The sequence below is a fragment of the Vidua chalybeata genome, chromosome 2 (assembly GCF_026979565.1).
Source record: "Vidua chalybeata isolate OUT-0048 chromosome 2, bVidCha1 merged haplotype, whole genome shotgun sequence".
Taxonomy (NCBI): Eukaryota; Metazoa; Chordata; class Aves; order Passeriformes; family Viduidae; genus Vidua; species Vidua chalybeata.
The window spans coordinates 93,486,420-93,502,549 of NC_071531.1; the positions used below are offsets into that span (position 1 = coordinate 93,486,420).

General features: G+C 35.9%; 2 protein-coding genes across 5 annotated transcripts in view; both read right to left on the reverse strand.

Moving 5' to 3' along the window:
• Nucleotides 1-4,344, reverse strand: part of N4BP2L1 (NEDD4 binding protein 2 like 1) — a 24,966-nt gene extending 20,622 nt beyond the window's left edge. For 3 of the 4 annotated variants that reach the window (XR_008428781.1, XM_053932794.1, XM_053932788.1), the window contains exons 1-3: nt 3,296-4,344; nt 818-903; nt 184-229 (exon numbers count right to left, since the gene is read on the reverse strand). Coding sequence is in view for 3 of the 4 variants with exons in the window: in XM_053932794.1 (XP_053788769.1) it covers nt 184-229; nt 818-903; nt 3,296-4,268 (1,105 nt within the window). In the remaining variant the exon portion in view is untranslated. The remainder of the gene's footprint in view (nt 1-183; nt 230-817; nt 904-3,295) is intronic. The other variant, XM_053932803.1, reaches the window with a different exon arrangement.
• LOC128783746 (uncharacterized) lies at nt 4,337-11,936 on the reverse strand. Its single transcript, XM_053934774.1, has 3 exons — nt 11,929-11,936; nt 4,434-5,061; nt 4,337-4,354 (listed from the first exon to the last, which is right to left on the reverse strand). The coding sequence occupies exons 1-3, from the start codon at nt 11,934-11,936 to the stop codon at nt 4,337-4,339; spliced, it is 654 nt and encodes a 217-aa protein (XP_053790749.1).
• Between the last annotated feature and the right edge of the window lie 4,194 nt (nt 11,937-16,130).

Consider the following 16,130-nt stretch of genomic DNA (forward strand, 5'->3'; position numbering starts at 1 on the left):
GAAAAATGAAGTGATGACAGCAACCATAGCTCTGTGGACCATGGACATGATCAATGGCAGCATAAATTAATTTATCCCATCATTGTGCTTTTGCATGAAGAGGAGTGTTATCACTCACTGGTAATGAAAAACCCTTTGATAAGAAGAATTTTATACAGTTTTTGTATCACAGAATAGACTTACTAGTCAAGCCATCTTCCTTCTGCAATCCGTTTGTTTTCTGTTTTTCCTAAAATAGATAACAATAGTCCAGCAAAAAGAAAGTACTTGACAAGAGATGTTATTTTGGGTAAGAACAAAGTCCATGCTCTTATTTTTATAATTAGTAGTTCATTGTAATCAGGACTTTCCTGATTTCCACTACCGGACAAGGAAAAAAAGTAATTTGTAAGTTAACACTTTCCAGCTAGACAAAGAGAATTAATTTGCCCACAGTCACGCAGAATAACTTTTCTGCTGCAGCTCTAGTAGAGGTGATGGAGGATGAGATCTGCTCAGATGATGAGAGAAAACTATAAGACAGAAAATATCTGAATGATGGTAGCTTGTATTTAATGAACATAGGTTAGGTCAAGACACAGGTATCAAAGTTTTTTCACCCTTTTTTAACTAGTAGTTGCTCACACTTCTGAAGTTGATATTTTAAAACCTGAATCCTACCATGCCAATGAGCTGGTTTAGAAATACTCAGAAGAGGACAAAATACATCTGTCTCCTCGTTGTGGATATTAAAGTAAATTTACGAACAAAGAACTGACGAATTCCCCTTTGCACCTAAAATATTGGAAAGCCTTCCAAAATCCCCTAAAATTCATACCTCCACAGAGGTCTTCCACAGTAAATAGATCATCTTTGAAACTTTCCAGTCAAGGGGAACTATATAATCATCTGGCAACAAGGATTCTGCAGAAGAAAATATTTTTTGCAGTTGAGTGTTCAGATTTCTCCACAGCCAAAATATATCACTGAACTATGATTTTTGCACATGTTATTTATATAATTTTTTTTAAAAAGCAGATATTCAAATGAGCCAGCAGTAAAATCAGAATTCACAATTTCTGGACTCTAAGGCCAGTGCACAAGAGGGGAAAGAGGGGGAAGGAGATTTGGGTTTCATTTCTTTATTTAGACAAAGACTTTCCTACCATACTTTCATTTCCCACACATACTCCCATAAAAATAGGCACACACAAGAAAAATAAAGTTTTCAGCCATTAAATTAAATTTAACTTAACTGACAACCTTTAAAATTTAAAATGCTCGATTATAAGAATTTGTGCACTATCAGTAGAGAAGGTGTTTCCTAAAATGTTTAACTGTAACACTGTTTAAGAAGCTGAAAAGAGGTTCTTTATAGGAAAACTGTCTGAAATATATTCTGGTCTTATATAAGAATCATACAAGCAAGACATGTAATTAAGTCTTCCATTTATAAATAAAGACATTTATTCATTTATTTACCAAAAATTTCCCCTCCAAAATAATTTCAATAAAGACTGACTGCAATTCCAAGTGTTGTAAACTAATACCACTCAAATGTGTGCATCAATAAATAGTTGCCTGTCAATGTACTGTATACCCCAAAAAAAAAAAAAAAAAGAAAGCAGGACAACTTTTGGAATTGTAGGAAAATAATAACAAAGGAGAACATGGTCAGTCAGGCACAGTTCTGGTGGGAAAACCCCAGCAGTCAGCAATCACAAGCTGGCAGAGCTCCCGAGAGATATTGGGGTGGATTTGTATTTCTTGAAGGTTATTTCCAAAGCAAACTCACCTAAACTCCAGAAAATGTCACCTGTTACTGACTCAGAGAAGAAGGACATTTGGTTCACTAACCTATTGAGTGTTTCTGAATGCCTTGTTATTCTTTTTCTTTCATGGAAGATGCCTGTTTTCAAGTCATGGCCAACTCCCTCTAAGATTATGACATTTAAGATCACAAATACAAAGATTAACCAAGTTTGGAGAAGAAACATGTTTTGTATGTAACAGCTGAGGACATCAGCACTACTCCCTTTCTTAATTTCAGCTCTATATGGCAAGTTCTTTGGTGTGTGGTGCCAGATTTAGGTAAAGCAGTCCTTTAGGTCCCCCTTTAGGGACCTAAAGCCAAATAATGCTTCCTATGATTTGCATCACTGTTCTGGCAGGTGGCATTGCCGTCAATTTTAAAAAACAACAAAGAATCCTGAGGTCAGTTTGAGCAGATAAAATGACATAAGCTGCTCCTCAGCTGTCAGATTAAAATTTTCATATGAAAATTCATGCTTAACTTTAAATTCTACTGAAAAAAAAATAAATGTAAAGGTATACTGAAAAGCTGCCCTGTATTTTTTAATTCTGTTTGATGGCTAAATGAAAGTTACAGTTTCTCCACTAATTTTGGACCCAAGAAGCTGAAAAACACTATGCACAGGAAATATGGCTCTTTCAGCAGATGTTCTAGGGTGACTTTCAAACAAAACTCTGTTGTTTTCACTGGTTACAGCTCTGTGGGATTACATTAGCCTGAAGTATACTGGGAAATGATGGCTGGCACATTCAATTCCTTTGAGGACTGCTCATCTTTTACCTGCTAACTTAGAAGTATTAAACTGAAAGTATAAAAATAAGACATCTGGAGCTCTGGAAGGTAAGTATACATCACCGGGACACTTATTAATCAGGCACACTTAAAAAGAAGACATTCACTATCAGAACACATCTTGTAAGCTTGATATTCAATTTCAAACTAAATTAGATTTTGGGGAAGTTTTTCAACAGCATCTAAGCCACATAAGAGTGTATGAAAACTCTATTAAAATAAAAAAAATGTCACTATCTGGAATAGAAAACCAAATATGTAGCCTTTATATAAGTGCACGCATTTTGTACCACATTTTCATTTAGTTCCATAATCATCACAGTAAAATCTTACTGAGTAGGATGCATTAAAACATCATTTAGTTCTGTAATCAACACAGAAAAGTCTTACTAGGATATATTAAAAATTCAGCAAGCAAGGATTTAGTCAATTTTTGTTACTAAAAAGACTGCAAATACAAGGCCAAACCAAAAGCCCCTTTGACAGAGACTGAGGATTTTAGGTACAAACTAAAAACTATCACCAAAATAGCAGTGATTTGTTTCAACAGCATTAATATTTAACTAAGAACTGTAATAAAAATTAGTTTTTAACCATAGTCTTTTCATTTGTTTTTTGGTTTGGAGGGAGTGCTTTGTTTTTTGTTTGTGGTTTTGAGGGGATTGTGTTTTTTTTTTATTTTACATAGGAGTAGTAAGAAAAGCATTATACCCAGTGGAAGACCTGGAGAACCAAAGAGCTGCACAAGTTGAAAAGCAAATCCTAATGATAAGGGAAGTCCCAGAAAACTGCATTTCACATCTGCATCTTGATAATCTTCAAGTTGTGATGTCTTTGGTGGCTCAGAGTCATCTGCTCCATTAGCATTTTCACTGCAGCTTGCCAATGGAGTAGAATCTTCTAGATATTCAGAAACAACTTTAACAGAAGATAAATTATCTGGCTGGCCGTTTGTAACCGCTGAAGAAACATGTTCAACCTCATCTTCTTTTTTATTAACTATCTGTTGTTGCTGAAGAGTTGTAGCTTGCACCTCCTTTGTTTTGGAATCTACCCAAACTCTGCAGGCATATTTTGATATAGGAGAACATTGTCCTGAATGAATGTAAGAAATATTATGTAACAGAGCACCTGCATCCGGAGTGGGTGAGGAATATTCCTGCAATGCATGGTCCTGTTCATGTGCTTCTTCACAGTTCTTGCTTAGAAAGTATTTTTGCCTCACTTCTAAAACATTATTTTGGGGAACATCTTCTCTTATCAGGATGTCCTCCCCTTCCTCTGTATGAGCAAAGATCTGTCTTGGTAGGTTAAACTTTGGTGCTAAGTTGACAATTCTCCTGTATCTCTTCCTCTTCAGTGTAATTGGTGTAGCATAATTTATTGGCATATCTGCTTCACTCGAACCCTGCATGAAGGCAGCCCTGGCTTCCACTAGGGAATCAAAGTGCACTTCACCAGTTGGAGATGCGGACACACCATTGCTTATTACATTGCCAACTTCCTCAGTTTCTGTTTCATGATAGTTTTCCTTTACCAATTCCTCATTTGACTGATAGCAGTTTAGCTCTGCTGAACTGTTTGTGTGAGTCTGTTCAGGTTTCCTCACTTTTTGAGATCTTTGTTCACTTACACATTTATCCTCAGAGCAAGGAGAGAGAGAAACTTGAGTATTGAAGCCCATCTGCCACTCCTCAGTAGATATATTAATTGAAAAAAAAGCCCAGGCATTTGACCTAGTTTCTTCTGCTTTTAAAGGACATTTGCCGTCTGTGTTATCAGGCACATTATCAAGTACATTTGAATTGCAACACTGAGAGATTTCATTTTCTTCACTGTTTAAACTTACCAGCTTCGCTTCCAAGTCAGGTTCACATGTAATTTGACATGATCCCAGTTTGTTTTCTGTGGTTAGCAATGACATATCATAGTCTTCAGAAATGCCTTCTGTTTCCTGGATGGAATTTTCATCATTGCTTATTGCTAGGAAACTGCAGAGATTGTGCCTTTGCTTTGTTTCCTCATCATCTAATGCATTTTTGGTTAGGTTTTCAGTACAAAAAGGTTTTACATCTCTTAAAAGCAAACTGTCACTTTCTACAGGCAATTCATTTTTCCATGCACTATTTGACATCACTGAGACCTCAGGCACAGTGACCAGAAAACTCTCTCTTGAAACTCCTGCGGCTTCTTTTAGGCTTTCATCACTACTCTTAGGCTGCTCTTCACAAATTGTTACTGGATCCTCTGGGCCTTTGCTGAATGTACACAATGATTTTTTGTTTTCTTCTCCCAGGTCATCCTCTTCGCTTTCTGATCCATCATGGTCACCTGGAATTGGATGATGAGCTACTCCACATAACATTTTCTTCGTAATTTCTGCACGATTACTTTTCATTGTTTTGCTTCTTTTTCTCTTTTTCTTCTGCTTTGCTTTTATTAACAGGTATCCGGGGTTCTTGCTTAAAATTGTCTCCCTATGTGAAAACAAAGAAGATCAAATGTAAAACCCCCAAAAAATAAAAAAACCAAGCCCCCACTAAGTTAGAGCAATAATGTATTCACCATGATCAAGCTGAAGAATAGGTACTTTATGTTATTATGATGATCAAACACAGACTATCTGCATTTTTCAACTGATAATATCTCAGATAACACCTTCTATTGGTTAAACAAATGCTTAATCAATACAATTTGATCATGTTCAATGATCCTGTTCAATCCTGAACATTTAAATCCATTTAAGTGAACCCAGCTGCCGTCTCAATAACTTTGCTTTACAAAAAGTATCACAAACCATCATTAGACCAAACATTGTGTTTCTGGAAACACAGTGCCTTTCTAGCATGATGTTTGAATAATAGATCCTGAAAAGCTGGTGCTATTCTGAAATTTCAGTAAATGCCATGTGGAGCTGAAAGGTACAAAGTAAAGGATAATGTCATCCATTTACATCAAATACTCAATTTCAAAACATACTAACCAAAATCCAAATAATGTAAAGTTACAGTGACTACAGCAACTCTGATATTTACTGCTCAGTATATGAAGTGTTGAATCATACATATTTGGAAGAAATATTTCATACTTTATTACCAACAAAATAATACAAGTGGAAAAATGAAGATGCTGTAGGAAAAATTACATGTTTACAGTTAATTTTGTAGCTCTTTTCAGAACATCTTATTTATTTTGTCTGAATTTCTCATCAAATTTAAAAGAAAGCAACCCCGACTTCTCTGAAATCTTGACTTTGGCCCATCAACCAGCTAATCCTGAAATGAAAACTTGTAAGAAAAACCCAGTCTAGGATTCCGTCCAGAAACCTAATATCTCCCTTTTCAGTTCTTCAGAGAGATGAGGTTTTCAGAGCTAAGTTTGATTGATAAATCTCTGTACCAAAGACCTGTTCCTTTTCTGTAATTCTTCACTTTTCTGAAAGCCTTTGTTTGGGATGGTACTTCACATAACACACTAAAGCAAAGCAGAAGCTAGAATTATAGGGTAAAATTAGTTGATTTTGGGGAATGTGTATGTAAAATTACCTGCTTTATTAAATGCTGTATTCTGAAATCTTGAGAGAAACAATACAAAACAAACCATAAAAGGGTGACTGTCAATGTAGAGGGAAAACTGATCACTAGGAGGCAGCCTGGGACCTAATGGGAATCCTATGGGAATCTATCCTTACTCTTTATTAATTCTTAAATTTATTCACTGTTAGTCTCTTATAAGTTTTTCCTTAATTTGAACTCTACAACACAAACCTTCCTAATTCTCTGAGTGCAAAGGACAGCAGCAACAGCCTTCTCAGCATAGCAATGAAGTTTGTTGACTGCAACAGGATTCAAAAGTCTTAGTGCCTTGATATTGCTGCAAGGGGCACTACAGATCTCCATAGCGATCCAAAATTTTATTTCTCTATAACAGCATCCAGATAAGAAATCCTACTAAGAAATGGGATTTTCTTCAACTGTTGGCATTTAAGTCCAAATGGTACTTTTCTCCAAGTAATGAAAACTGACTTATCCTTTTCCAGATCTGTATATTTTTGATACAGTGCCTTATGGTAATGAAGTAATGGAAACTGACTTCTCCTTTTCAAGATCTCTGTATTTTTGATACAGTGCCCTGTGGTTTACATGGGAATGTCCAAACCATGGTGAATTCTGTTCACAATACACTCCATAGTCAACAACATGTCTCCTCCTATCTCTCCAGAAAAAGAGACATAGGATACCAAAGTTAAAGGATTGAATAGATCTTATTTGTCTATTAAAACAAATGATATCAAAGTGAAGTACCTGAAATTGTAGCTGGAGAGATTACTTTCTTACATATACCCCACTTATGCAGAAATCATATACTAATCCACAATTATATCTTAAATCTTGACATTAACTTTCTACTTTGGTGAAGAAAATTCATAACTTGAAAATTCTCTGGAGTTTTCAGATTCATAAACCCCTTACCAGTGAAATGTCCCAATTTTAACTGTTTTTAATGTAGTGGGGAATTAAACATCAGACCTGTGCACTAATTACAAGAAGAATTTACTGTTGTACCTAAAAGTCCTTGTGCTGCCAGAACAACTGCATAAATGACAATCAAAGTATCCATGTCAGCACTGGCACAGGAAAGCAATGAATTTCTCAACCCTTGATATTATTGTAGCTAAACTTTGCTTATCACTTCTCCCAGATGTGAATTTGTACTTGTGCTGCTGGAAATTAACTTCCCTAATACTGGTGCAAGCATGTTTCTGATGTCTATCCCCTGACACATCTGACAACACTTTCAGGACAGTGCTGACAGAAACTTTCTTAAGCTGGGATGTTGCATCAAAGGGTATTGCAGAAATGAGGGGGAAAGTCTTAAAGGTCTGCACACTTTCTTAGTCTCCTTACTATTAATTCTGAATCAGGAAGGAAAATCCCAGCAGATGGGATTCACTTTAGAATGCAAGAAAAAACCACATCCACCAAAAAATGGGAAAAGAATCCCTTGGATGATCCAGAAAAAGTAACAGCTATAACTGCATTGAAATTGTTGCATGTCAAAGTAAGAACAAATGCAAATGTTGATCCAGGATGATGATTTAGCATATCTGGATATGACCATGAATAGTGATATTCAACATTTAATCATAAATACAACTATGTAATTTCTGTGCTTTGGAAATATGGAGGTTTTATAACAGTTCAAGGAAATTAGTTTTCTAAAGATCTGAATTTCCTAAAGAAAGGACTAAAGCAAAAAAGAAAGTGATGAACTATTAAATGTAGAATAATAAAATGTATTATACTTCATGGTTCCAGGTAACTTTTGTATTTCAATTAATTCTAAGAAAATACTACTCCAAGGAAATATTCTAATGCACTGTGATGGCATAGCTAAAATTTCCTGCTTAGGGTATAACCTCATATCATGTTAAAGTTTTTGCATTCACTTAAGCAGATTGTCTACTAGTTTTCATAAGATTAATATAGCTTCTCCTCTTTTAGTCCACCTACATGCCTTTTGAGAGTTTCTCCTACTGTAAAACCATATGGCACACAACCACTGAGAAAATGCAAGAACCAGCATGGATACAGACTTCTCTTTTTTACAGAGACATTTGCTGGTGAGCTGTTATTAAAGGCTTACAACTCATGCAAAAAGGAAAAGAAAAAAGGTGCTATTTCAGCTGGTATTTAAATTTTGCTACATATTATGCATTTAGAAACCTGGTTAGTAATAAAAAAAACCTGAAAAAATATAATGGTATCTTCATTGAAATAGGAATTCCCCTTCTGTAACACTTTTAAATTTCTCAGCCTACTGTTTAGACCATACTAAAAGCTTTTTGCCATAACTTTGTTACATATGACTTTAAGGTTGTACCCTACTGCTCAAAGTAGCACTGACCAGCTTGATTGAGAGTCTGTGCTCAGACAACACTTTCAACTGGAGAAACAAATGCACTTTCACTGAAGTAGAACACACTAACTAATTAATCTAAAGCAATTAGTCCCATTTTGCTGAAAAATGGCAAAACCAAAAGACTGACTTATTTGCAGTTGTACAGACTTCACCTCCAGCATGCATCTAAGCTGATGTCTGCTTGATATAGAAACATGCCTGCAGTCACTGCTGTAATGAATCATAGAGTCATTTAGGTTGGAAAAAGTATCTGAGATCATTGAGTCCAACCATTAACTCAGTCCATCACTAAACCATGTCCCCAGGTGCCACATTTACATGTCTATTAAATACCCCTAGGGATGGTGACTCTACCATTTCCCTGGGCAGCCTGTTCCAGTGCTTGACAACCAGTAAAGAAATGTTTCCTAATCATCAGGCAAGATGGAGATAAATTTAAAATCCATTTCTGAATGACATTTAGCAATGAGGTACATGGTCTTTCAGAAATGTATGCCATCATTAATCTCCAAAGTCTCTGGACTGTGTTTTCAACATAAAAATTACAGCAGAGCAGCTTGCCTAAGATGGCATTTACTGGGACACACTTCACGTTCCCCATCTGGTAAGTCCAAGTACATTCTTGAATTCCTTATGACCTAATTTTGCTTCAGAAACAACTAAAAATTGAAGTTATAATTTTGGAATGAAAAAAAAAAAGCCAAGGTACCAGCCTTTTTGTTACATATCTTGCCCTTAGCACTGAAATGAGTGATAAAGATCTAGTTCTACAAACCAAATGGAAAATTGCTTTATATTATCAGGTGATCAAGCACCTGGAAAAAAACACAAAACTTGCCAGCATTACTGGGTTTCCTGAAAGCTGAAATGCCATTAGACAGCTGAGTATTCAACTTAGCACTTTGCTGCTGAAGAAACAGTCTTTGTCACCAGATGATACCCTTGCACTTCCACTATGGTCTTTTGCTGGCTCTACCACTCTCCTTGTGGGTGGATTCACCTGCCTTGACCCTGCATCAAAAGAAAATAAGTACATACTTTGTTGTTATGCTTATGTAACTCTCCAAAGCAAGAAGTAAAAAAAAGGGTCTAGCTAAGACAAAGAAGTGGCTGGTGGGAACATGTGGGTACCTTCAGCAGCACCATATCAGGCTGCCTCACAGCAAGAAAATTCACCATAAATTATTTGTAAGAAATGTTTACACATTAGTGTTGCAAATTAATTCTCTCTGCCCCAAATCAGTAAAGAGCCTACTAACTGAATTAAATCTGAAGTAACTCAGTACTTACTGTTCTTTTGTCTCTCAACAGCATTGCCACTGGTGGTGAGATTTAAGTACCTTTATAAAATAAACTAATCTATCACAATGCTCAAAAAGCTGGTCCAATCTTTATACAGGAGTGATGTATATACAGTTCTGTGAAATGTATTATCAGTCAGACTGCTGTCCTGTTATAGTCCAGACACAAAAGACCTTGATCTAGACAGTACACAGAGAATAGCATACAATTGGTCTCATTAAAGCATGCCTTTAGAAGCTGTTCATTTAATCAAATACATGGCAAAGTGCAAGCACTTTGCTTTCCAAGGTTAAAAACCCAAACAACACACCCACCAAAATCCCCATGTTCCTGAGGTAACAGCAATTCAGTTTCAAACGGCAGTCCATTTACTCCATAGAAATCTCAGGTGAGATGACTATACTGATCTTTGTCCTGCCTAGTTCATTTGTAAGTCATTAAATATCTTATAAGTCATTAATATCTTATGATTTAAATGTCCTAATTTGGCTCCTTAGTCATAGACTATGTTGATCAACATTAAAGAAATCAATCCTGAATATACTGTTTAAAACATATGTGTTCTGAATATACTTGTGCCTACTATGAAACATCTACTTTCTGAACAAGTGAAAAACAAGCTGTTTCAACCTCTTCTAGATGCCATAAATATCTCATCTTTCACAATTCGAAACTGAGAAAAGAAACAAAACAACTCCCCCTGAAATAGACGGACTGATGGATGGCAACAGATGGAGAAGAGGTGCCAATTTTTTCTTTGACTGAATTTTTCTGCACTATTAAGTATGACTTTGTGTTAAAAAGCAGGTTAAGGCGAAAAAAAAAAAGGACAACATGAAACACTCCAAGTGATCTAATTACATCTTAAGGGGATGAACTTAATACAGAGAAAGAACCCTGCAGTTTCACCATCATCCCCATGAAAGCTCAGAGGATCAGTTTTGAGTTTTGGCAATATTTAGTCCTTTGAAGAGAACATGATAGGCACCAATGCCAATGTTATGCACTACAAATACAGTACCAGTCATCTTGTCATGCACTCTAAAGTTACTGTTCAAATCAAGAAATAAATATTTTAACCAGAAAATAAAAAGACCCACACACTCTGATACATCATCCTAGCACCTGAACACAGATGACAGACATCATAACAGGATGTAAAGATAAGCAAGTACAACAACAGGGTTTTAAAAGTAAAAATGAGATTTAAAGGGGGAAGTGTTGACCTTTCTTACCAATGCACATTCACACGAAAAACAAATGCAAAATTAAATTTGAGTTGAGACACAAGCAGAATCAAGTTGAAGAAAAATATGGGTGGGAGACTAAGGAAGCAATAGGGGCGTGATGAGAGCAGACTTAAAGATTTGGAGATAAGAGATAAGTAATAAACTATTCCCTGTTAGGAACTTTCAATGAAAGATGACAGATTTTAGCTCTATTTTAAATAACTTTAATTAGCAAAATTATAGCAAAGACCTAACTATCCACCAAAACACAGACTGTAATTCTGGAACAAAAGCATGAGTTTTAAAAACACAAGAAGATACTGCAAACTTAAGGAGGAAAAAAAGTATAAAGACAAATATACTATGACACAAAACACTACTTGTAACAGAAAAGACTCAAAAGGACAGCTTATGGGGTGGGGTACTATATGCTCAACTTCTAAATCAAGCAAGGGTTTGGACTAGAGGCATTTAAAAACTTAGAGAATAAGGTCTAGCTCTCTGTACAAGTTTATAATGAAGGGAAGAAAAGGGAAGGAGATGGATCTAAAGTTATGAAGACAACTGCACTAACAAACACACAGGACTCAGATGAGAAAAAAGCAATTCAAGAATAAACAAAAAAAGGGGGGGGGGGAAGTTACAACAGTAAAAGAAAACAGTAAAAGAAAACAGTTTCAGCAAATATTAGGTAACCATCCCAGCCTCTAATGTATTAAAATTCAAATACACGTAACTGCAGACAATGTTGCTATTCAGAATATCTGTTCCACTTTTTGCACTCATTCTGTGCATCTCATATGCTCTATGAAATACTGAGAACTACAGAGCATTCAGATAAAATGCACACTTTGTGGATGTTATTACACCTTTTTTAACAAATCTCCATACTTCGTCATGCTAGCATCCAAATTTTACTTACTATTTCTGCATACTACATTTTGATATTCACTCATTTCCTTTTTCAAATATCTTTCACCAAAGGGCTAGAGCTAGACAAAAGACATGATGAATTACCCCCTTAAAGACTTTTTACAAGACAGCCCTATATTATTCCTAGCGTGTTGGGGATGAATAGATGCAGAAATTTCAATTCTGCAATTTAGTGAGCATCAATAATAATTTGTGTTTGAACAGAAAATAAAAAAATTACTTTAGATAAGTACTAATATATGGTATTATTTTCTAGTTCTGGAAAAACAATACAGCTAACAAATGGACACTTAGGGAGAGAAAAGGGGAGCAACTAAAGGTGTTGTCAGGAACCTGTGAGCAATTTGCCAACATGGCTATGAAACAACATAACCAGAATAAAGGGTACAGCCAGTTTTCCTGCTAGTTAAAGGCAGAAACTTAGCATCCACCTGAGAATAAGAACAGCATCACAGCCAGCATCCAACACCCTGAGGCCAGGCAGCACTTTCATTAGTGATTTAAAACTCTGCTCTGATAGGTAAGGGCTAACTCTTCTGATATCCTGGACACTGCTCTCACTCCATTACTTACAACAGTGTAACTTCTGTCAGAAAGGGCCTCTGGAGATCATATGGTCCAACCTCTGCTCAAAGCAGTATCATGACCTTATTGCTCAGTGCCTTGCCCATATAAGTTTTGAATATTCAAAGGATGAGATTACACAAGCCACTATCCAATACAAGTTTTCCATGTTGCAACCTCCACCTGTTGCTTCTCATCTAAGAGGACCTACACCTAGGACCAAGAAAGGCACCTAAGAATTAATTATTAGAAACAAGAACTCAGTTTAGACTGCAGGAACAAAGCAGTAACAGAATGAAACACAATGCTCTGCCATCCACATACTGCATACAAAATTCAATTTATAATCCTATATAATTAATTTTTGCTGCACTGCCATAAGCAGTCTCCATAACGTGAAGAATAATGCTAAATATTCATTGAGTATTTAGCACATGCAGCAAATGGCTGCAAAGAGCCACAAATGCAGCTCAGACATACAGACCTGACCTGCTCCAGGGCAGACCATTCCATGTCTTGACTTTTATTGTCAAAGTCCCTGTAAAGCACTGTATCCATCTTAAAGGCTATCAGGAAAAATGCTAAATGGGGGAAAGTAATAAAGTCCATCCACTCCCAAGCCAGGTTCATGAGCCTACAGAAACTATTAATGGTTAAGAGCAAGATGTGGGATAAGCTGTTCAGTGACTTCTCATAGACTATTATACCCTATAATACAGGCTACACAGACCTAGGACTAAAAAATAAAGAAAAAAAATATTAAAAGTATCATGAATAATGCAACAGCCACACAGGATTATGGGCCTATGACTAAGACTGATTTGTTCATGATACAATACATCCCTCAGAAATAAGCAAATGTTTACTCAGTAAGCTAAAGCAGTACTTCTTAGTCTGTTAGCAATTTAGAAAGAGGTTTAACAACGTGACCAATAGAATTCAGGCTTTTAAAAATGTGTAGTTTAGATTGGATTAACAAAACAAAACAAAAAATTTACCATCATTAAACAGACTCAAAGTACAACTGATTTTTTTTGTTTGGGTTTTTCTTTGGTTTTTTTTTTTTTTTTTTTGGTTTTTTTTTTTTTTTGGGGGGTTTTTTTTGTTGTTGTTTTTGTTTTTAGTTTTCATGGATATATACTGGCTTGGCACATGATATTCTTACAAGAACACTATAAATCATTAAGGTACACATGACATGGTCAAGGACTGCCTGCCTACCAGAGAAATGATGTGGCAGCACTATCAGCTAAGAGGAAACTGCAAAGACCAATTCCAGACAAAATACTTCAATGCTTTTATTATCCTTGATCTAGAATTACACTGACAGTATACCTCAACCAAAAACCATCATCTGCAGCTTCTTCATTACTACAGTAATAAATTTAGACAAATTTGAGATGATCAGACCTTGACAAACTGTTACTTTTTTTTTCAAAATAAGACCAATTATGTTTTCACACATTTTTATGTGAACTCAAAATAAGCAGATTTGAAGTTAATTTCAACCAATTAGCCTATAAAAAGAAAAAAAAACCACAACAATTTTATTGATGTACAAGATTTTCACCTAGGATATTAACAGAGAGCTATATTCTCTGCTCTTGCTTTTCTTTCAAAAGTATGAGAACATTAAAATGAGACAAGCATCAATCTAGAAACACTGAAGGGAAATACTTCTACATCTGATCCCCATGAAACATATGATCACTTAAAATGAGGGCTTACTTTCAATTTCATTTCAACACTGTATTTTTAATGCTTTTTTACAGGGAATTGTAGTACATGTGTGTGTTCTTTTGAAGTCTCAACATATACCTAGTCACCTCATCTCCATGATGTACCAGCACTCAGCAAAACATTTCCTCCAGAAAATACAATTGCTAGGAGAAAGAAGCAGATAAAACTACATGTCACACATGAATGTAAGAATTCTTCTAATTCACTGAGAATGAAACTTACTGTTCAGCTAAAAGAAGAAAATACCAACAGTCTAAATTACAACAGGAAAGATACACAAAACAATTAAATGTAAATGTTATGGGTCCTATCTCAGCTAGAGAAAGCCTTGTTTTCAGTGATCTATTAGCAGAGAAGCAACCATCTCTGCAAAAGTTTCAAGAGACAGACAACAGATGAAATATTGGCTGCCTTCTTAAACACAAAAGGCTTAAAAAATTATGCATCATGGCAAACTAGATTAAAATTAACCTCAAGAGGGTATGGCTACAAGAACAGAAGACAGGATCCCTAACAGGAAATCATTTAACATCACATCTTAAAAAATCAGCAGTGTTACACCAGATTGCCATGATTTATCCCCAGCTGTCACCTCAGCTCCACACAGCCCCTCACACAACTCTCTCCTGGTGGAATGAAGAGGAACAGAAGGGTAAAAGTGAGAAAATTCATGGTTTGAGATAAAGACAGTTTAACAGGTAAAGCAAGAGCTGCACATGCAAGCAAAACGAAACAAGGAATTCATTCACCACTTCCCACAGCCAGGCAGGTGTTCAGCCATCTCCCAGGAAAGCCAGGCTCTATCACATGAACTGTTGCTTCAGAAGACAACCACCACCATTCCAAACCCCCTCACTCCTCCTTCCTCCAGCTTTATATACCGGGTGTGATGCCTAAGGTCTGGGATCTCCCTTTGGTGAGCTGGGGTCAGCTGTCCCAGCTTTGTCCCCTCCCAACTCTGTGAGAAGCAGAAAGGCCTTGATGCTGTGTAAGCACTGCTCAGCAGTAACAAAAACACCCGTGTTATCAATACTGTTTCCAGGGCAAATCTAAAACACAGTCCCAAACCAGCTATTCTGAAAACAACTAACTTTATGTCACCCAGAACCAGCACACAGGTTTTTTAGGGTTTGGTCTTGGAGTAGTAAGTTTTTTCTTATCTATACAAAATTAAAATAAGAAAACTAATCACCCAAAGAATGCTAATGAAAACTTTTGGTAATTCAGGATGTAAACCATAAATCAGGGAACAGCAGCTTACATGAAGTAGTAAAACTAGAACCACTTTTCCCTATACTGCTGATGCTAAATGGTCTGCTCTACTGATGCCTTGAGAATTAACCAATTTATGTATGTTCTACAAATTAATTTTAATTTAAATTTCATGCTTAGAAAAGTTAAGTCTCACATTTATTTACCAAACATTCCACTAGTTTCAAGTATGCAGGAGAAACTTAGGATTTTTATTTAAAATATTATGGCTCTATGCATTAAATTAAAAAAAAACCCAACCTGACATTATTATTTCATGAAATATGATGAACTAGCAATTTATTTAAAAAGTGAACAATGGAAAACATTCTAGTTACATTATCACCATCAACAGAAGTACTGTACAGAAAGTACAGACAGTAAGAATTTTCAGATCCCCTGTCTAGCTAAGCATCAAGTTCTTACATTTCTTGCACATTTTGAGCAAATAACTAATTTTCCTTGGTTTTGAGGGCATGAGAAATTCAGTACCTGTAACATGTATTTCACATATTTTTTTACCTATAAATAGTATAGTGTAAAATCAACTTCTGAGATATATGTCTGTCCATCCTCACATTATGAGGATATGTGACTGTCATATC